At 48.1% G+C, this 22,393-nt stretch overlaps 1 protein-coding gene and 2 pseudogenes across 1 annotated transcript; 1 reads left to right on the top strand and 2 right to left on the bottom strand.

Annotated features, from left to right (window-relative positions):
* The first annotated feature begins 10,794 nt into the window (after positions 1–10,794).
* On the top strand, positions 10,795–22,013 carry SEM1 (SEM1 26S proteasome subunit). The gene is made up of 3 exons (XM_021000116.1): positions 10,795–10,930; positions 17,937–18,030; positions 21,841–22,013. Exons 1-3 carry the CDS (start codon positions 10,855–10,857, stop codon positions 21,881–21,883), a joined length of 213 nt encoding a protein of 70 aa, XP_020855775.1. The 5' UTR covers positions 10,795–10,854; the 3' UTR covers positions 21,884–22,013.
* LOC144456547 (eukaryotic translation initiation factor 2-alpha kinase 1 pseudogene) lies at positions 12,343–13,039 on the bottom strand (annotated as a pseudogene).
* Positions 13,041–14,654, bottom strand: LOC144455156 (eukaryotic translation initiation factor 2-alpha kinase 1 pseudogene; annotated as a pseudogene).
* Positions 22,014–22,393: the final 380 nt, after the last annotated feature.

Genomic DNA, 22,393 nt, shown 5'->3' with positions numbered 1-22,393 from the left:
GATCTTTTGTTCATATTGAATTGTTACTATTTTGCCTAGCTTTATAAAACATCCTGTTGGTAGTATGAATGAATAAATGAATGAAAGAAAAAGCATTTCAAGCCCTTACTATGTACCAGGCACTGTGCTAAGCTATAGGAATGCAAATACAAAAAGGGAAACAGTCCCTAACCTCAAAGAGTTTATATTCTAATAGAGAAAAAATATATATGGCATAATGGTGGCCATGGAAGAGAGGTTTGCTCCAGGAACACAAAGTGGACATACAGGCAGTCAGTTGACATGGACTTTCCAGAGGGAGCAATATATAAAATGTACAAAAGGGGGGAAGATACCAAGGTTGTGGGAGGAAATGTCAAACTTTGTTAATACCCAGAAAAAGCGACTGAGAGAATGTCAGTAACTAACAATGTAGATGCCTATTCTCCTCCCTATTCAACATATTTATGAGGGTCAGTTCTACCCGACTTGAGGGAACCCTGGATGAGGCATGATTAGGGAACAAGCAGGCTTTTGCAAGTGATATTCAACAATGGGCCACATCTTTCCCATCTCACAATCATCTGAGAAGGAGAGAACATAAGATTCCATCGTCTGTTGATTGCGAAAAAGCACATTTCCCATCTATAGCCTAACATCATTCAGAATTCGGTGGAAGATGTAACAACAGAAATAACTCTGCTTAATAATAAATAGCAGGGGAAGAATAAAACAGGAAGTATTTGTCCTGGGGGTGGAACAGAACCAGTTCAGGGTCTGGGTCACGAGAGGATTCCCTGGGGCTGGGGTCGTCCTCCTATTTGTAGATGACATGGCACAGATTCCCGGAAAGCTATCTGTGATCATCCAAAGGAGTCTGGCCTGTCCTTCCACACAGGAAAGACCGAGTGGCTAAAGAATGCCCCAGATTTCAACCTGCATCTGAGTGAGCACCCTATAGACCTTACCTAACTGTGTGTGTATCTGTGACAGCCAATGTGGACGCAAGGTGAGATGGACCAAAGTATGACGAGAGGTCGAGGACATTACAAAACACTTTTACGGACCCTAAGCCTCCCAAGAGCAAAAGGCTGTCTTTCAATATAAATATCTTTATTAATGTTTCTATATGCCAGTGATACCTCCAAAGAGCTAAAGATAAGCATAATACAGAAGGTGATGAGAAGGCATTAGGATGTTGGTTACACGCAGGCTATGCTATCAAACCAACAAAGAGCTCTACGGAAGGACAGCTGCCACCATTGGCTTTCATCTCTGAGAGGTGGAGAGGAGTGAAGCCCATTGCCAGCAAAAGCCCAGCTGGTGTTCTGCCCCTGCTAGCCATGTGGTTCTTAGATCTGTTTCAGAAGCTTTGAACGGTTTGTCTTTTTTTGGTGTCTTTCTCCCAAAATTCTCTATAAAACAGACCCATGATTTCCCAGAGCTGGTGGAGCCACATAGCAGCACCAAGCTGGCCTTACTTTCTTTCCTTTTTCTTATTTCTATCATTTGCTTGCTGCAAAGCAACCTCAAAGAAAGAGGACATCCTTGCTTTAACTCCTGTATTAGTCAGGAAATCTTCTAGTGTTTCTCCTTTGCATATAATGCTATCTTTTCATTTTACACATATATTTCTAATACTATTTTAAAAGGTCTTTTAAAATCTTTATTTTGTAGGGTTTTTATACACAAGTGAGTGTTCTATTTTGTCAGAGACAGTTTATTCATCTATTCATATAATAATATATTGGCTGATCACCTAGCCCACTATATCTGGCCAACTGCAGAACACCCCATGCCTCACAACCCTTCTAGCTGTCCACCCAGGCCCCCCTGACATCTGCCCTGTCACCACATGAGCTCTCCTCTTCGTTTTCCATCTCCTCCATTAGGCACAATAATGGAATCAATACTATTATTGTTTCTGGAAACAGCATGTTAACCATGACTCCCCAGAGCAAAACTCCCCTCTGTGGTGGGGAAATAGCTAGCTAGCTAGCTAGATAGATAGATAGACAGACAGACAGACAGATGTAGATATATATACACATATATACACACACATACAAACATATACTTATATTTATATATGCTGTTCTCAGGATTTAGACCAGTGCCAAGCACCTAGTAAGCCCTTTGTAGTTCCCCTCCCCTTATTCATTCATCTACTGAACCAAAATCAGAGATCATAAATTTGATTTTGTCCCACCTTGTCATTTGGATTAGTCTTAAGACCACTTGGAAGCATCACTGATGTGCCATGTTGCAAAAGGGGAATCTCAATGAGATGTGACAAGTGGTAACCACATTTATGCAGTGGATTCCTACTTGCTTTTAGATGCAAGATGTAATTATTTTTCCTAGGAGACAAGCCTCTTAGAGTACTTTCCACCTTCCCCCCCACTGTCTTGCTCCAGTTGTTAATTTTATAGGGGACTACATTGTAGTGGGGTCTTAAAAGCTGAACCACCCAAACCTCTTGGCTGGGCACTCTCAGGGAAGGATCTTTGCCTCTGGAATTCCTCCTTCTGGGCACTTTGCCAGCAGCTTAGTTTGGTTTCTCCAGGGCATGATGCAAGAACCAGGATTCATTTTGGTTCAAATTCTGGCTGACTCGGTTGTTTTATCTAGGGCTTTACTTCTTGGGGGCATTCTTTTTCTGCACAGATCGAGCAATTTAATGACTATTCTTCCCAGAGCCATTGAAGAGTAAAAATTAGAGCTAGTAAAGTCTAATGGTTAAGCCAGTCCTCCCCTAGCCCTTCGACATCACAGCATAGTTCCCCACAATAAGACATCGAGGGCTCTATTCAATTTGGTTTTATGTAACCCCAGAAAGATGGAATTGCCAATCTGTTGCTTTGGGTAACTGACTACTCAATTAAGCTAAGAGATCTAATAATTAGCACATTTTTTCTAATATTTTGCCCAACGTTTTCCTCTAAGTTCAATCTATTTCTTCTGTCTGCATATCATGGTAAGAAACATTTTTCTTCTTTAGAGTTTATGCTTTTCAAAGAGGTATGGAATGCTATCATGTTTACACTAAGTTCAGGCTATGAATATTTCCTCTCTCCCCTTCCTGCCCCCCACTTAATCCTCCTTCCTCCAGTTTCTCAATACTTCTTTCTGCTATCACACTTCTTCCACCTTGTGTCCACTTTGATGCCCCTAAAGTGGACCAGTCACATGGAGAGGCTTCCTCTTCTGACTACAGTGTCCTTGTCTCCCTCATTATAAACTCATCTCACAGTCCAGGGTCATTTTTAGGTAAATGTCTGATGAGCATCACAAGGAACACCCAATGTCCCCCACATCTAACTTGCCCATGCATCACCATTAACTAATGCCCTGGTTCTTGAGAGGCAGTATGGTACAATGGCTAGGGCACTGGATTTGGAGCCAGGAAGATAGTGCTTCAAATTCCACCTCAGACACTCACTACCTGGGTTACTATGGGCAAGTCACTTACCCTCTCTGGGCCTCAGTTTCCTACTATGTAAGATGAAGGGGTTGGATTCCCTGACTTCTAAGGTCTCTTCCAGCTCTAAAACAATCCTATAACTGAATTTGTTCAGATCAGCCACCTGAGTAAGTGGATCGGGATAAAATTCAAAGATTTGACTTTATCATTGGCTGTGTGATTTGGGGCAATTGCCCCAAGCCCCTTTGTACTTCTCACAGTCCACATTTGAATCTTCTCCATTCCCTCTCCCAGTGATGTCATGAAAATAAGTCATTAGGTTTTAGGGCTTGGAAGAGCTCTTTGAGATGCTGTCTCTGCCCCAGATAGTCATGCACAAACCCAAGGTGATGAGTTAGTTACCTTCAAAATTATTGTCGAAATGGCTTCGTTTGTTGTTGCCATGTCAGTAATTCAATTAAAAATATTGATTCGTTTTTATTGCTCAGAGATGACCACACAAATTCAGAGGCTAGCCAACATTTGTTTCTGGGTTTGCAACAATCCGATTTTATTTTTCAGTTTTTCTACCCTTTCTCAAGCTAACTAAAGACTGGATGGGCTAGGACTGCAATTAATCATTTTTCCAAAATCTTAGGTTGACTGTTTCCCAGGCTTTCCCTTTGTTTAGCTTAAATGCTTAGAAAGTACAGAATTCCCTGACCTGTATTAACTATTCATCCAGCAAAATGCAAAGGCACACATCACCCGTGTGTCGGAAGGAAAACAAAATCTTTGAGGTTCCGGAGGCCCCTTTCTAGTTAGGACGATGGCTCAGGTCACAGCAATGCTTGCAGCTTCATTTCCCGAGCTGACAGCCTTTCTGTCAATGCCTTAGCAAAGAGGAGGGTGATGTAGACAGGGGCCAGGTATCCATGGACCGGACAAAGGAGAAAAAACCCAAGCCGTTGTTCCCTCTCGTTTGGCACTCAGCCACCAACCCCTAATCTTTGGATTTAAGACAGATTATATGTAAGCAATAGCCCTAGCAGGTATTACATAAGGCACTTCTGGTATGCTGGCCCTTTAACCTCATTGCTTTACAGTTACTCGTGTTCTGAGTGAACACGAGTTATTTAGGGTTTCATTTGCTCTTTCAAAAAAAATTAGGGGGCTTACTTTTGGTAAATTTTGCAGCTTTTAGAAAAGGAAATAAATAAAAATACACAGCAATTGCATTATTTTCCCCCCAGAAAATAGCTTTTGAATAATATGGAAAAACATAGCATGAGAAAATTATTAAATAGAATAAATAATACAAAGAGAATACCCTAGTTACATGTTGGGATTTTTATAGTCTAAAACCTATCCCAAGAAAAAGAAAATTTTAAATTCTAACATTTATGAACTTGCTAAAACAACACAGTAAAAATAGAGGCCCAGTGGGTCTGAGAGCATGCATGGGATTATATGTCTTATAGCTACAATGCAACATAGCACCATGATAAATAATCATACAGGGTGGGTGGGGGGGAAGTGACTTTTAAATGGGAAAGTTCTATGTAAAGGAAAAAATCAAATGGAAGGGAAAAAAGTATTGGCTTCTCAGGAATTTCTGCTGGAGCTTCTTTTCTTTCTTTCTTTCTTTCTTTCTTTCTTTCTTTCTTTCTTTCTTTCTTTCTTTCTTACTCCCCAAAGTCAGGGAAAGCTTTTGGGGAATATAATTTATGAAGTTTTGCTGGGTACAATTTCCCAAGTGTTGGAGTATTTCCAATATTGATAATCTGCAATGAATTCGACGAAGTGAGTAGATTATTAGCCCAAGGCTGCAAAGTGTTTTACAAATGTTTTAACTCGTAGAATGTTGTTTTATAAAAGTAATGTTATTAGTATTTTTAAATGGTTTGTGATTATTTAATTTCACACTTTTATTTTAAAAGATGAAAATAAACAGGAAAGGAGAATAAGCAGTCTTTGAAGCTCAGTTTGCCACCACGGCAATCCAAAGGGGTTCTTAAAATTCTGCTCCTCACCGCCGTGCCTGTTCCCATAGAAACCAGTGTTATATCCTTGAAAACAAGGTAAGCGCTAAAATAATCACCATTATAAATATCCATTATAGAAATGTAAATACAGGCAATTGAAGTGATTTCAGATGATTTTGAAATTGCATATCATTTCCCCAACCATAACGATTCTTTCAGAGCAGTTATCGTCTGTCATATAAATACGGCATTTAGAAAATTTTTAAAATTCTTATGATTTGCTTGTAAGACCATAATCGCCTTTTCAAACAAGCCTTGGGCATGCAAATGCTGAGTTTGGAACATCACTCTGGTGCCAAATGGCTCTGCTGGGCTCGACCTATCTATGCATTGGGACAGCCTTCCTCTACATTCTTGAGACCGTGCTCATAAGGCCCCCATTACTGTGTAATAAGGTCCTCGGGATTCGAGGGGATGATTGTACAAGTATCATTTTTCACATTTTTTTCTTATTTACGAAGTAATTGATGAGGATAAAGGAGATAAACAGGGTTTCTTTGGTGAGATTGTGGTCCTTCTAAGAGTCTAGAATCAATCACGGGATTCAGAGTGTTCTTTTAATAAGAGAGAGATATATGAAGGAACCCTGAAAAGAAGCAGCTTCCAAAGACACATTGAATGTGAACTGAAGATGTTGAGGAAATGCGAATATATCCAAGGAAAAATGGAAAAAGCAAACAGGCCAAACGTTCAGTATTGTGTCTGGTTATTACAGAAGACATCTCAATCTCTGATCCGAGTACAGTATATTGTTCATAGTGGGCAATTTCAGAAGCCCACACGGTTTGTTTTATTTAAACATCTGCATTAGATTCTGAAAAAGGAAATGCCGAGCAAGAAGCACTGAATTTCTTTTTTTAAAAAATATATTTTATTGATGCCTTTTGTTTTCATATCGCTCATTCTCTGTAAGATTAAACCGTCCTTTGTGACAAAGAAAAAAATCAAGCCGCCAGGGGTGGCAGAGCCCTTTTTCTGACATATACGACATTCTGTCCAAGGAGTCACCCACCTCTCCACCACCTCTCTTCATTCTCTCTTCTCCTGGCCCTTCACTGGATTTTCCATTGCTCAGAGTTCACTTCCTTTTCACAATCTTTCCATTTACGTGGTTGTCAGTCACAATGTATATTGTTCTCTTGGCTCAGCTTAAAAATATTCCCATATTTCTTTAAATTCCTCACATGCGCTATTTAATACTACACAAGAATATTCTGTTACATTCTTATAGCAGAGTTCTGCAGTTGATGGGTACCTACTTTATTTCCAATTCTTTGTCATCACAAAGAGTGCTGGTATGAATATTTGGGTATCCTCAGAGGTTTTATAAAAAACTATGAAACTGGTTTTAAATCAGTGCTTAAGAAAGAATTCTCTTGGTACTATTATAACAGGTGGGTTGGAATCAGGTAACATAAGTTAAATATTTCTTCATTTTGCCATCATTTAATACTTTTCAGTAAAAAGAACAAATGCTGCACAGTTGTAATGATAATCAATTATTATTTCCGTTGTAACAATTAAAATATCTTGGGTTTTCCCTGAGCCACTGGGGTAAGAATTCATTATTCCCATAGATTCAGAGATACAAAAATATGGATAGCCGATTTTTGTGGTGGCCAAGAATTGGAAACCGAGGGGATGCCTCTCAATTTAGGAATGGCTGAACAAGCCATGGTCTATGAATGTGACAGAATACTATTGTGCTATAAGAAATTATGTAGGGGATGGTTTCAGAGAAACTTGGGAAGACCTCTAAGAACTGATGCAGAGTGAAGTGGTCAGAACCAAGAGAATTTCATGAGACAACAATAACATTATGAAAACAAGCAGCTTTGAAGGGCTTAAGAACTCTAACCAACTCAATAGCCTCCAACAACCCCAGAAGCCCCAGGATGAAACATGTGGCTCACCTCTGGACAGAGAGGGGATGGACTCAGGGGTCTGGACAGAGACACGTATTTGGGGACATGACCAATTCGTGAATTTATTTTGCTTGTTTTTGTTTTCAGTTGGGGTGGGGTGGAGAAAAAAGTGAAATCTAACTTAAAAAAGAATGAGGTGGCAAGATAGGCATCGCTCCAACTTGGCTATGAAGCACTAAAGCTAGAAAGAGATACTACTACCGGATACTGAATTTTTTTACTTGCTTTGTTGGTGGCATACAGACAAAGCCCACATGGTCGTGGTAGAAAAAGTGAGGAGAAAAACCACCAAAGTCCTCAGATTTCTGTGTCCGTTTGCAAACTGTGAAAGCCAAATGGAGTTCAGAAATGGTAGGTGCCCTAGATCTTCCTGGAATGGCATACTCCCTCCTCCTTCATCCTGACAGGAGTGAACAGAAAGAGAAAAGGCAACATCACCGAGATGAGATTGATGTTGAAAAAATAAGTCAAGCGCTTTAAGTGGAAATTGTCTTATCTTGTTTTTTTTTAAACTGGGTTCTTGGTCTTCTGTTCCTATTTCTGTTGCTGGTGCCAGCATTCCAGGGGCCCCCAGCCTCAAGCCCACAAGCAGTTCTAGTAATAGGACTCCTCTGTTCATGCATCCGGTCAATGCTCTCCCTTACAGCTCAGTCTGTCTCCTCCCCTTCACTCCCACGGCCAGCAGCATCCCCAAAGGCTTTGTGCATTCATGTGTTGTCTCTCCCAACAGGGTAAGTTTAGGTTTGAGGTTCAACAGAGAGAAGGCCTTTAAATGCCAGGGGGATGACTTTTTAGAGGGCAGTGAGGGGCACAGGCACAGCTGGCCTTGAGCTAAAAGCGACTTTAAGGTCTGCAAGGCATTTCACAAACATTATCTTGTTTGATCCTCTCGACAACCCTGTGAGATAGATGCTTCTATTATCCTCATTTTACAGATGAGAAAACCTGTGCAGACAGAAGTTCATTGACTTGCTAGTGACAGGGTCATAGGACAGCTGGGTAGCACAATGGATAGGATGCAGGTCTAGAATCAAGATGACCTGAGTTGAAATACAGCCTCAGACAGTCGCTCGCTGCGTGACCCTGGGCAAGTCTCTTCACTGTGTTTGCCTCAACTTCCTCATCTGTAAAATGAGCTGGAGAAGGAAATGGCCAACCACTCTGGTATCTCTGCCAAGAAAACCCCGAATGGGGTCACACAGAATTAGACATGACTGAAATGAGTGAACAACAAAAGTGACAGGGTCACATAAGTGTCAGAGGCCAAACTGGAATTCAGCTCTCCCTGACTCCAAGCCCTAGCTGCCAGATACACCACTCGCCTGCCTCTCAAGTGAGGGGTTCCAGTACCCCCTCTTACACACACACACACACACACACACACGCACACACACGCACACACACACACACACACACATACACACACACACACACACACACACACACACACTCCAAACAGCAGCATGGTCCCCCAGGACAGTTGTCTGGGTAAGCCTGGGGCCCAACAAACCGTGGGGGGAGACAAATGGCGACGAATGGCTCATGAGAGCCATGGCCCAGACTGCTGTATGGTTCAGGGTCAGCTCCCACAGGCCTATTTTTTTTTCAATGAAAATGAAGTTCAAATACAAGTCAACAGAAGGAAGACTAAGCCAATGGATTGGCAGGGGCTTCAGGGCAGTCATCACTTAAGACGGTGAGCACAAAAGAGGTCAGATCAGAGCAGGCACATGTCAGGTGGGGGGGAGGGGCAGCTTGCTGCTGTCACGGTCCCCTTACACACCCACCCAAGCTGCATCTCTGAATTGCTTGCTGGATGTGAATGTAAATCGTGTGGCCCTGAAGTTGGACCTCCTCCTGGGCAGGGAGGGAAATGCACACGCAGGGAGCACCCTCCTTCTATGTCCTTGGCTTCTTCCTGTGGACAAGCACAACTTCATAGATCTGTTTCCCTAAAACTCTGAAGCAGCTCAAGAACCACCAATCTGATGAATATCTTTGTAGATAACCACTGGGAATTTTCAACAATCACATTGAGCTTAATTGTCTTATATGTGTGTCCACTGATTTTTCTAAAGTGAAAACAAAGACTTTTTCACTACAGAAAGAGATATCTAGGCAGTTTGAGGCCAAAAATTGTCAAAAAAAAAGACAAGAGACAGTTTAAATAGTTGGAATAATTTAGAAAGAACAAGACAAATCCATTCATCCATCCATCTATCCATCTATATATTTAACCATCCATCCATCCATCTATCCATCTATGTATTTATCTATCACCTATCCATATATTCATCTATCCATCTACCCACCTACCCATCCATCTATCCATCCATCCATCCATCCATCCATCCACAGGCTGCCTTTCCTGTACTTGCTATAATCTTTAGGTCTTTGAAGATCCCTGGGGCTCTCTGGGGAGCATTCTGCAGGTTTCCCACTGGGGTGCCCGAGGCTGGCAGCACCCCCACCCCTCGGGGCAGCCCTAGGAGTTGAAAGGTAGCTTTTCATTGCCAAAGAAGGCAGGCAGACACCCCCCCCCCGAAAGTGAGTTCGGGGGCTTCTGAGAAGTTGCCCCTCATGCGGGAGTGCTCAGGGGGCCCATTCCCAAACTCTCCAAGGCCCCCTTCCAAGGTGGGGGGTGACCTCTGGGGGGCCCAATCCCGTGGCTGGCAGAGCTCCTAGGCCTGCTTTACTATGCGACTATCCCTGGGGCACAGATGGGTTACAATGTAACACTATGGGTTCCTGTAACCAACTCACAAAGGTTTATTCAGGCCCAACTCTGCCAGACCCTGGGGCCACATATGAAGGGGCTGGGTGGCCCATGAGGCCCTGAAACTGTGTTCAAATTCAGCCTCCTCCATTTCCCCACGGCGCGGCCCGGAAAGTCGCTTCACGTCTTTGTGCCTCAGTTTCCCCAAGATAAAGGGGCATGACAGTAACCCGAGCTCTGCAGGGAAACCGTGATGATGCGTGGAAAGTGCTTTGCAAACCTTCGGGCGCTGAAGAGACTCCAGCCATTAAGGACGAATGGAACTGACCCCAAGCAGCTCCCACTCTGCCGTGGGGTGGGAAGCCCTAGGAGCGCTTACCCCAAGAGAATCAGGGCGGGCTTCTGGAAGCGGAGGCGTTGGGGGCGGGGGGGAAATGGGGAAAGCGAACTGCGTACCGCGCACGCGCACGGCAACCGCGGCCCTTCGGAAGGCCCCTCCCGGCCCAGGCGCCGGCTCACCGCATGACGTCACAGGAGGCGCGGTCTGCCGGAGGCCAGGGCGTCTAGCGCGAGGGACCCCGGGAGGAGGATATTCCGCTCTCCCTTCCGCCTTTCCCTCGGACTCCTCCCCCGCCTCGCGCTCTCCGAGCAAGTCCGCTCGTGCGTGCGCATGCGCGTTGCCGCCGCATCTCCGGCCAGGCTTCGCTCCCTCTCCCGGCCTGCTCCGCGCGGCGCAGGCGCAGTGGTGCGGCGGCGGCGGCGGCGGTGGCGGCAGCTGCGTCAATCATGTCGGAAAAGAAGCAGCCGGTGGACCTGGGGCTCCTGGAGGAGGACGACGAGTTCGAGGAGTTCCCGGCCGAAGGTGAGTGGGCTGGCCCTGACCCCTGACCCCGGCCTCCTGGCCGCCCCGCGGGGCCTCCCGTCCGGTGGGCCCGTGCACACGCTAGGCGCTCTCCAAGGGGCTGGTGTTGATCCTTCTCCCTCCTCCCCACAGATTAGGCGCCTGCTGTATGCCACGGGGCCTGGGCTGGGAAGGCTTCCTGGAGAAGGCGGCCTTTGACGTGGGAGGGGGAGGGGGGCTAGCGTGGGGCAGGCCTGGTGCAAGTGCGCGGAGGCGGGAGAGGAGGGGGCGCCCTGCTCGCCGGCTGGCCTCGGGGCCTCCCGCATCTGGAGGATCGGGGTGCCACGCCCCCCAACTGACCTGGCCACTCCTCGGGGCCACCCTGGACAAGTCGCTTCTCCTCTGCCAGCCTCAGTTTCCTTGAATGTAGAATGGGGCTAAAAACAGTTTCTCCCATCCTGCCTCAGTTTATCCAGGAGGTCACTGACCTGACTAGACTGCAGAGGGTGGGTTTACCTCCCCACCCCCACCCCAGGCAGCTCTCTGGACCTAAAACTCAGGGTCGGGTAGACCAGAGAAGAGGCCGGCCCTCATTTCCAGCAAATCATTTTAAAAGGTCGTGGCTAAAAAGACCAGCATGGGTTTTTTAGTATTCCCTTTGTGATTTGTTATTCAATGAACAAGCATTTATGAAGCACCTAAAAGTACATCCCTAGGCCCCTTGAGAGCTTGGAGATCAGATAAGAGCATAAAATAATTGGGCTCTGGAGGGGCTTCAGCCCACGTGCGTGTGTGTTTAAGTAAATATGTAGGTATGCACAATCCATAGGAGACTGTTAAGAGAACAAATACAGATGAATAGAAAAAGCAGTTTCTCTCTCTCCCAGGGTTGTCCTGAGGATCCAAGGCAATAAGATTTGTGAAGCTCCTAGCCCAGTGCCCAGCACACAGTAGGTGCTCTATTGTTGCCGCTAGGTTCCAGAATTCAGACACCAGTCAGTCTGGCTGAGTGATCTCTGGAGTTTGCAGACCCCAGTCAGGACAAGTCAGCAAGCACTTAGTAAGCACCTTCTGTGCACAGACCCCGGGACTTGTCCTCAGAGTTGCCAGCAGCTTCGTGTAGACAAGATCCTGCTGGATCTATAGGGGCTCGGGGAGAAGGTGGGTTTTGGGGAGACCCTCGGTGCCTTCCTCCAGGCCTGGGGCGCAACTCATGCTCCAGAATTTTCCCCAAAGGACTTTTTTTTTTACAGGTGTTAAGTCTTGATTTTAATGTTACTCTGTACACACAGATTAAGAAAATTAAAACCTATACAGAAAAGAAGAATGGCTCCACCTATACACAAATTTGTAAAACATTTATATTCCAGTAGATCAACAAAATTAACAACAAATACTTCTTAAAAAATTATTCTTATACACAGCTATCTGGGTCAGACTGGGGAGCCCTCACTTTCTCTCATGTCTTCCTTTATACCTTTTTCCAGAGAAAGGAATCTTATAGTTTCCTTGAGCTTTTCAATTTCCTTTCTTTTGTAGGACAGAATTCATATTTCCAGGTTTTTGAAAAAGTTCACTTTCCAGTAGCTGTTCAGCAGATGGTCGCTGTGATGAATTACTCCTCGTTAATTGTTTTATATACTTTGCTCGTATTGGACATCTTTGGCTGAGTGATTCTGGGATCTGACCATTTCTTAAGCCCGATAAAACTTCTGCTCTTTCCGTTTCTGTTCCAAATGGCTGAAAGCGCTCTAGAAGAGTCACCCAAACGATACGTGTCTGGCTTGGCATCATATTTAGATCCTTGCAGCTGTTCTGGTGAAGCATACAGACTAGTACCCACTCCTCGAGTGTGTGTTGGACTTTTCCCATTTCTTCTGGTCCCTTCTGTGCCTTTCTGAATGATGTCTGTACAAGCGAGACCAAAATCTCCTATTCTTACATGATGGTCAGGGCCTTGAAGAAAGATCTTTCTGGGCTTGAGATCTCTCTGTACCACTCCCATGTTATATATATGATATACACCTTCCAATAGCTCTTGAAAAATTTTTGTTGCAACACTGCCTGTAACATAAGGGTCTCTGTCTCTTAGAATCCTGTTTCCTTCAAAGCTGAGCTCAAACGCTGCATCCTATATGAGGTCTTTGCTGATGCAGGAAGGTTCAACTACAGATGATCCCTTATTTCTATTTCAATCAATCATCCAGTCCCAGATAGTTGCATCTGAACGTGGAGCATGGGGTGATACTTCACCTCAGTCGGCCCAAGCAAGGCTAAGTTCTCTTCAGAAGGTTCTTCAGTGGATGTAAAGTTCTCTTCTAGGTACGAATTATCCTCTTGCAGTATATGATGCTTAACAAGTGATCTAGTAGATGTATTAACTGAGCAGTTTCTTGTGATTCATATCCATTGGCATCTCTGGTGAGCAGAGCGCTGTAGTTTACTGAATTGTTATTCTGCTTGTCAGCCCAAGTTTCTGCAAAGGAGTTTTCTTTTTCTGAGTCCAAATCAACAAAAATAATGGACGAGCTACTGCTTTCATCACTGTGAACGTGACGCTGCTCTCTGTCCTCTGTCTCATCGGATACCAGCTGGAGAGGGGGCGAGTTGACAACAGAAAGTCTCTCCTCTTGTTGTTGGGTTGGATGAATGTGTTCTGTCCAGGTTGTGGGATGGCCCCCAATGTTAGGGTGGCGCAGGCCCTCCCCAAGCACCTTCACACATCTTTTTTTAGTGGCGTTCTTCATTTGAATTATCTTAATTGCATGCATTTGCCTATCTGCTCTGTTGTTGACCTTATATACTTTCCCATACTCACCCTTTCCTAGGACAGCAGTTTCCTCAAACGCATTTAGATAAGAGCAGTTTGTGCTTCCGAGACCTTCTATTGCTCTGACCTTATGGAGTGTACCTTCATTAATTCAGTAATAGCTTTGTTGTGATGCAGCCTCAGAGAACTGAATCCTCCACTGCAGGCGAAAGAAGACAGCGGCCCCATTTTGGTGAAAGTCTGACAAAGTCACGTGAACACCTGTCTTGATTAATGGGGACCTGGTTCATGCTCATGGCCCCAGTGCTCTAACAAAGAAGCAGGCAATAGTTGGTTTGATTGCAGAGGAAAAAGTTGAGTGTGGTAGAGGTCCTCTCACAGCCTGGAGTTCTGCAGGAACGTCAGATTCATCATACCGAATGTCTGACCCCGCCTGGGGGAAGTCGATGGCCGGCAGCTGCGGCACCCTTTGCTTCATATTCCTGGGATCCAGAGCCTCCCGAGCATCGCCGGCAGCATGGGGGTGGCCGCCCCATCCAAGGGCTCCACGGAAACCCTCGATGCAATATGCAGCAGCAGCTCTGCAGGGATTGCCAGCCTCTCGGAGGAGGCTCCAAGCCCCCCAAAGGACCTTGAAGACACCAAATCCCCACATTGTGTGGGCCCCCCACCAGTAGAGATAGCCACCCTGCCTTTGTAGGAAAGCCTTCCCTGTCTCCTGTGTGGATAGACTGTGGTCCTGTAGCCTGGGGAGGTTCCCCACGGGGCAAAGTTGGCTGGAGGGAGAGTGAGCGGGGTTTGTTTGAAAGCAAGTTTTAGGCGTCTGCTCTTGGTTATTTCCTGTCCACGGCTGTTCTGGTGCATCTCAGGGCCCCGGCCTTGTTGCCAGCACAGCTGTGCCATGGTCCCCGAGCCCCTTGAGACATCCCCAATGGTCCCAAGGCACCCCTCGCGGTCCTGAAGGTGGTACCACATGGAGCGTGACATCCACCGAGGGACGGGCTCTGGCCAGGTCCTATGCTGTATCTACTAAGTGGCCAGGCCTGTGACAAGGACCTCCTGGGGAGTTAGAGCCGTTGGGGCACCAGGCCTCTGTCGGGAGCTCATGGGGGAAAAAGTGACATCCTCATTGCAAGAATTGGGTTTTCTGTGCGTGTCTGTGTGTTTGGGTTTGCACATTTCACCTCATTCTGAGCAGGGGTCCAGGGGCTTCCCGGCCCGGGACCCCTGATCTGGTGCAGAGTGGCAAAGGGGACACAGCTCAGCTCACTAGCGGCCAAACCAAGGTCATTAGCAGGAGGCCGCCAGACCTTGACTCCGTGGCTCCAGTGTCTGTTTGGGAAGGATGACGGCCTTTATCTGCTGCTGCCTCCTCGTCCCCCTTTCTGATGCACTCGGTCGTCAGGAGGAACAAAATGGTTGTTAGTCAGCTTACCCAGAGCATTTTGTGAAATGACCAAATCTCAGGGGAGCCAAGAAAAGCGCCAGATCTTCTGTTCCCATGTTATGGCTTAGATCACAAGCGCAGATCCCTGTGGGCAGAGAGACACTGTAGATGGGCGCAGATCCGTGCAGGCAGAGGGAGAGCTTAGACAGGCACAGGTCCCCACAGGCAGAAGGAATGTAGATGAGACAGATCCATACGGCCAAAGGGATAGTGTAGATGGGCGCAGATCCATGCGGGCAGAGGGAGAGTGTGGATGGGCGTAGATCCATACGGGCAGAGGGACATTGTGGACAGGCACAGATCCCTGTGGGCAGAGGGACAGTGTAGATGAGGATGGATCCCTGCCTGGGACATTCTCCCTGTGATAGGCAGCTTTCTCTGGTCCTTTACTAGAAGTGACAAGATCTGGAGGGTAACGCAGATGAGGTCATGAAGTTGTAGCCTGCTCGAGTGGACATTGTGATTCGTGTGTCTGGGTCAGAAGCCTGGGTTTTATTTTTGTTGGTTTCTCTTTCCTGCTGTGGAAAGGAGGCCCTGTCTTGGAAGCCTGGGTGCTTGGAGGCAGGAAGTTGGTGGAGTCTAATAGTAAACAGATGGTGATTTCAGTCCTAGTGGGTGACTTTAAAGAACCGATGAGTGCACGTTTTGTCTTCAGAGATGGGCTCAGTGGGTTTGCCAGAATCTGGAAGAGTCTTGGGTTAGTTGGCTCTGCCTGGTGTAGCCTGTACTTTGTCTAGAGGCTCGCAGCCTCTAGGCCCCCCAGGTATACAGTGTGAGAGGCAGAAATGCCTGGTCGTCCGAGTGTCAAAATTCAAGTCGTTGTAGGCCTTGTACGTCAAGAAACACTAAATTATGCTTTTATTCTTGTTATTCGTCATTCTCCTTGTTCCCAGGTTGAAATGGTCTTAATTTTGTTCTTATAGTTTGACTAATAGGTTAGTAGGGAAATCATTCTAACTCATGAATTTTAAAATACTTAAAAGCAAGCCATAGAATGGCATAAATTTGGGGTGGAGTGTTTTTAGTTCAGTTTTATATGTAAAGTTTATTTTTCAAATGGATTTTCATTGCTCTCTTGTCTGTATGTTGAGTAAATTTCCCCTATGTCCCTTCTAGAGAGCCATCCTCCATAAAAAAGAATTCTTTTTTTAAAAGACAAAAAAAAATGGAGTAAACTCAGTGCATCCAAAAGAGGTCCGAGGTTAAGGAGGAGAGGTGGAAAGATAAAAAATTACACTCGGGCCAAGGAAATGTGAACTTGCTGAACACAAGAGTGGAATGCTTGTGGACCTAGTGAAGGAAGCCCCAAATCCTCCTTCAGATGCTGTGAGATGCAGCCAGCCCCTCCGTAGTTGTGGGAGGGTCCAGTGAGATCTCCCATGTCAGGCGAGGCCTTTGCAAGACTGTGGACGCCCCGGTTCAGTAGATTGAGAAGCTAGCCACAGGGTCTTTGGGGGGTACAAGAAGAGGCCTCAGAATTACTAACTTGGCAGCTGGGGTGGGGGGCGCACATCTCTAGTGAGCTCCAGGACCGAGTCTCCCGCGGTTTTCTGGACGTCTCTTAAGGCTGCCCCTTCTCCCAGCTTCCGTGTCCAGGTTTAAAATCTCACGCCTTCCTGGAGCCCATGTCCAGAGCCCAGAGCCCGTGCCCTTTCCCTCCTCTGTGCCAGGGCAGGTCCTGCTCTCAGAGAGCTTACTCTCTGCCAGGACAGTCCCATCCCAGTCACTTCCCTCCCTCCAGGATCAAGTGTCATCCGCACGCCCTCTTCTGCCTGGGCTCGGTGCAGGTGCCCCCTGAGCTCCTCTCCTCACCCCCCACTCCCACAACACTCGGAGCCTTGGTGTGGGGTCATCAGTCAGGGATGGCTGCAGTGCTTTTGTGCGTCACAGCAGGTGGACAGATGTTGGCTAGGGGAGCAGCGGAGCCCTGCCCGCGTGTCTTCACTTCAGATACAGGCCTTTCCCTCCGCCTCCTTCTGTGCCTTGCTGTCTTGACTTCCCTTTGGAGCCACAGAAGTGTGTGCCTCTTTCCCCACAGTTGTTGAAAATCCAAGTTGGGTTAGCGCACCCAGCTTGGAATCAAGATGACCTGCGCTTGTAGCCACCTCAGACACTTAGAGAGCGTGGGACCCTGGGCAAGGCACTTGGCATCTCTGGGCCTCCGTTTCCTCATCTGTAAAATGGGCACAATAATAATGCCTACTAGCCTATATCAGATTGCATGTCGTCTTGGGGAAAGAGGAGGGAGAGAAAATTTAAACTCAAAAACTTACGGAAGTGAATGTTGAAAACTAAAAATAAATAAATTAATTTTAAAAATCAGAACAGCACCTACTTGACAAGATTGTTCTGAGAGTGAGAGGCAGTAATTTCTAAAGCGCTTTAGAAGCCCTGTTGCACTCCATTCATGCTCTGCCCATGGTACCTCTTTTTTGCTCCCCCCCTTCTTTCTCAGTGCCATCCCTCCCCTCAGAGACAGATCCAGGCCTGGTTCCTGCGTCAGGGTCCCTCCTAAGTTTATGGTCTCCCCTACTGTGACCCTGGAAACAGGGGGGCAGCCCTGCCCCCGAGTCCCCCCAGCCTCAGAAGAGGCCCTCTTAACAGTCTCTCTGCACCCCCCTGGCCCTTAGACAGATCCCAGGGGCCAGCTCTTGGTGTCAGAAGCGAGGTTGCCCCTGCGCGTCTTCATGTGTCTTCTGTAGTCAGGATACAGGATGCTTTGGTCAGATCAGCTTCAACTTTCTTCACGTTCTGTCTTTATGGAACTCATAAATGTCAGCTTCTCAGGTCTCATCTGGTTCTCTTTTCAGACTGGGCTGGTTTAGATGAAGACGAGGACGCACATGTTTGGGAAGATAATTGGGATGATGACAACGTCGAGGACGACTTCTCCAATCAGTTACGGTAATTTGGGGGCCAGATTTGAATGCTTGCTGCCATGGCGTGTAACCTTGTAGCGGCAGCCTCCAGGCACTGCCGGATCGTGTTGAAAATCAGCTTCCCCAAATCAAAAGCAGGAGGGACGCCGGGCTCTGTTTCTCGTCAGGATGTTCGGGGCCCTGGAATGCTTCCGTCCTCCCTCGCCCAGCAGGGGAACCAGGGAGAGCTGCTCATCTGCGCCTCTGGGCCTCGACCCCCCAGGGTTGGGTTTCTTTGGCCTGGGGTATGGTGGTTTGAGACCATCGGTGCCTAGGCCTCTGCCAGCAGGGCTTATTGATCACCTGAAATCTGTGGGACCAGAGCCTCTGGGCATCTTCAAGGGGGCCCTGTGCTTGTCGCCCCACATCCCAAGCCAGGAATCCTTCCTGCAGGCGGCCCGTTGCTCAGCCAGCCAGGGCACTGTGGCAGCAGAGCCGGCATCTATCTCTGTGTCACCTCTACTCATTGGTCCCTGTCCTGTAACGTGCCCTGCTTTGGGAGGAGCTGGGAGAAGGGCTCTGATAGAGCACATACACAGAGCAGGAAGGGCCTAAAAAGATGCCAGCCTGGGTTGGGCAGAGTGAGCCTCTGAACAGGGAGGGGTCTGGAGGCAGGAAAGCCCATCGAGGCTGTGGCCATGGGTGGCCTGTGTCAGTAGGGCACCACGGGGTGCCGGCAGAGGTAGGCAACACGGGTGGGAGCCTGGCTGGCTAACAGGCCGGGTTCAGAAGGGGAGCTCAGGGGGCTGGGCTGGCTTTCAGTGTCTGTGAGATTGTGGTGCTGGTGGAACACTGTGGGAAGGTGTCTGTGGTGGGCACATGTTGAGCAGGGAGGAGGAGGTTGACGGAGCAGAGGAGCAGTGGGGGCCAGGAGCGGCTGGTACCTGACGCCCAGTGTTAGTGAAGGATTCAAAGGGCATGAGGTTTGGCTCTCAAGGCACCAGTGACCGGTAGACAGGCAGGGGGAGAAGCCAGCCAGCCACAGAAGAAGAACACAGAGGCCTCGGGTGGGCAGTGGAAAGGTGGCCTGAGGGTGGAGGATGACCAGGGGTGGAGGCAGGAAACACGGCTGGGCCCGGGGAGCCCCTCTGGGTCACCTGATGCTGTGCCTCGGGCCTCCCCTCCCGTATCTCCTGCTGGCACCATTTCACAGCCATCTCCATCATTATCTGCTCTCTCTCTGTCTCTGGCTCTGAGAATTGTCTCCAGGCCTTTCCTTTTGTCCTGCTGCTTCCTCATCATTTCTGGGCTCCTTCCCTAGAGTCCATTCTGGGGTGTTTGCTGAGCATTTGGCCGAGTGGCAGGGCCTGGAGTCAAGAAGACCTGAGTTCAAGTTTCACCCCAGACACCTAGTAGCTGTCTGACCCTGGGCAAGTCCTTCCCTCTGTGAATTAAGGGTAACAATAGCACCAGCTTCGCTGGGTTTTTATGAGGACTAAATGAGAGAGTATTTGTAAAGCTCTCAGCAGGTGCCCAGCACATGGTAGGTGCTTAATAAATTAGTGTTTCTTTCCTTCCCTTCCTCCCTTCCTTCCTTCCTTATCTCCCTCGCTTCCTTCCCTTCTTTCCTTCCTCCCTCCCTTCCTTCCTTCCTTCCTTCCTTATCTCCCTCGCTTCCTTCCCTCCTTCCTTCCATCCTTCTTCCCCTCCTTACTTTCTTCCCTCCCTCACTTCCTTTCCTCCCTCTCTCCCTTTCCTTCCTCCCTTTCTTCCTTCCCTTCCTTCCTCCCTCCCTTTCCTTCCTTCCTTCCCTCCCTCTGTCCATTCCTCCTCCCTCCATTCTTTCTCTCCCTCCCTCCCTTCCTTCCTTCCTTCCTTCCCTCCTTCCTTCCCTTCCTCCCTCCCTCCCCCTCCTCCCTCCCTTCCTTCCCTCCTTCCTTTCTTTCCTCCTTCACTTCCTTTCCTCCCTCCCTCTCTCCCTTCCTCACTTCCTTCCCTCCTTCCTTCCTTCCCTCCCTCACTTCCTTTTCTCCCTCCCTCTCTCCCTTCCTCCTCCCTTTCTTCCTTCCCTCCCTCCTTCCCTGTTTCTGTCACTTACTCAGTCCCATGGTCAGCCAGGACGCTGTGGTCCAGATGAATTTCTCGGTGCCACCCCCACCGCGATGGGGCCGCTTTCCTTTTTTCCAGATCTTGGTCTCATTGCAAAAAGAGAGGGAAAAGCTTGGCTCCCATGGCCTTTGCCTCTCTCCCCGTCACAGACCTACCATGAGAGCCCAGGCTTCACTTATTTTCACATGTTCATGACCAGCCGTGGCACACTGAAGAAGGTTGCAGTTACTTTGGACAGTCTCTTCCAGTGAATGGTCACTGGGTCTGATGAAACTGTTGTATCTGGTCTGAAGAAATGCCGGCCCTTCCCCGTGACCAGCCCTCGGTGATGTCAGAGGGCCACTGGCTAGCCAGAGGGGTTTGCTTCCTGGACTTGTTTTCCTGCCTCTCTGACCCCTGTCCTTCGCAGGGAATTCTAGCCGTTGTCACTGGTGAATCTGTCAGAGAAGGGGACCAAAGCCAGCCTCCCTCTCTCCAGCATGCGGCTTCCACCCCAGAGGGCTTCCTCCTTCCCTTCCCTCCCCTCCCTCACTTTTCTTCACAAAAGAAAAGAAGATGGTTCCAAGAAAGTGTTTCATTCTTCTCCATTATCACTGAATTCCTTGTGGAAATGTGGCTGTAAGTCACCTCAGGAAGCTTTGGAGACCTCTCAGACTCTCGGTGACGTCTGCTGGGCCAGAGCAGCCGACCGGGGCCCTCCAAACATATCAGCAGAGCCTGGAATCTGTCCAGTGCCTCATGCTAGACATTCTCTCCCAGGTGTGGGGCCAGCAGAGAAGAGGCGAGCTCTTGAGATAGGGCCTATTAGTGGGTCCTCGGTCTGGGGTGGGGGTGGGGGGGCGGCCTTAGAGCCGTGGGGTCAGAATTGGTAGAAACGATGTTGGGAGACTGCAGATTCCCATTCTTCCCAGCACAGTGTGCTTGTTTATTTCGTTTGCCCCGGGGGGCCTTGGGCCAGCTGGCCGCCAGCGCCTTTCATGTCCCTGAAGAGGGGGGAGGGAGTCAGTGACCAAGCCAGGAGCCACCCTCCTTGGGACGCACCTCATGGGCTCCTTTATGGGGATGCTGGTTTTACATTAAATAGAGCAACATCCTGGATTTAGAATGGAGACGTCTTGGAGCGCGAAGTGCTGTATACAGACACCTCAGCCACGTGGCTCCTCCACGTCGCAGTGAGACAAGCATGCGGTGTCCTAAAAAAGCTAATCCCTTGTGTTTCTCTGGTTTCCTGGGAGTGGGACCAGCGAAGCCTGGCACAAAGCTGTGACCGACCAAGGTGTGGGCTCAGCTTTCTGTTTCCCAAGGAGTTTTGAAACAGAATGTCTTAAAGTCGAAATGTATTTTTAGGTCTAAAAGCCAGCTTAGGAGCAGAAAATGTGGGTCTCATAGCTAGCATGACCATCCTAACATCTAATCCAGTTGAAGAAGCCGAGGCCCAGAACGGTCGTGCCCTGTGTGCAGCTGGGTCACAGTCAAACCCCAGAGCCTGGATCAGGACCCCGGGTTTTCTGACATATTTGGAAGACATCGGTAAATCCCAGACATTTCAATAAAATTCCGAGAACTACCGTGGAAAGATCTTTGAAGGGGGAAGGGGCCGTTCCTCTTGGTATCCCACCCCTCTGTGGGGTCTTCCTTTGACCTTCCTCCTTTTTCAGGGTTTCATTTGTTGAACTCCTGGGGCCCTGGCCCACCTTTGTGTGTACTCAGGTGTGTCACTGACCATGTCCTTTTGGTTTTTATCCAGAGCTGAATTGGAGAAGCACGGGTACAAGATGGAGACCTCGTAGCAGCGCCTAGTGCTGGGGGAGATGGAAGAATGTCGGATCGAACTGTGGGCAGCACGCAGAAGAGAGGGAGGGATGGAGGGAGATGCCCCCGGCCCAGGACGGCCGATGACAATAAATGGCTTGAATTCGTCTTGTGGTCCTTTGTTCAGGAGGGCGTTTCTGGGTCATCACCACATCCATCCGTGATGGCCACCATTCTCCTCACACTCTAAGGTTTGGGAAATAGGATTTTAAATTAGAGAAATCCTTCTTTGGCATAAGACCTCAGAAACCAGCTTCTCTGCAGCCCAGCAGGGTGTTTTTTAACCTGGCACCTTCCCCAGTTTAGCCCGTGTGGATTTGGTCAGTAGCCGTATTAAACATGTTTTGGAGTGTTTGCACCTGGTTTAGTCCCTCTGTCTTCACACCTGCAGCCCCAGGGCTGGGGGAGGCCCTGAACAGATGCTGCACCCTAGCCCCCCTCTGCTGGGGGGGGGCCCTTCTGCCCTGGGCCTCACTTTCCTCATCTGT

This window comes from Phascolarctos cinereus, unplaced genomic scaffold (assembly GCF_003287225.1).
Source record: "Phascolarctos cinereus isolate Bilbo 61053 unplaced genomic scaffold, phaCin_HiC Scaffold_1;HRSCAF=81, whole genome shotgun sequence".
NCBI classification, from domain to species: Eukaryota; Metazoa; Chordata; class Mammalia; order Diprotodontia; family Phascolarctidae; genus Phascolarctos; species Phascolarctos cinereus.
Note: the sequence above shows the minus strand (reverse complement) of the source record. Positions and strands in the feature narration are given on the sequence as shown.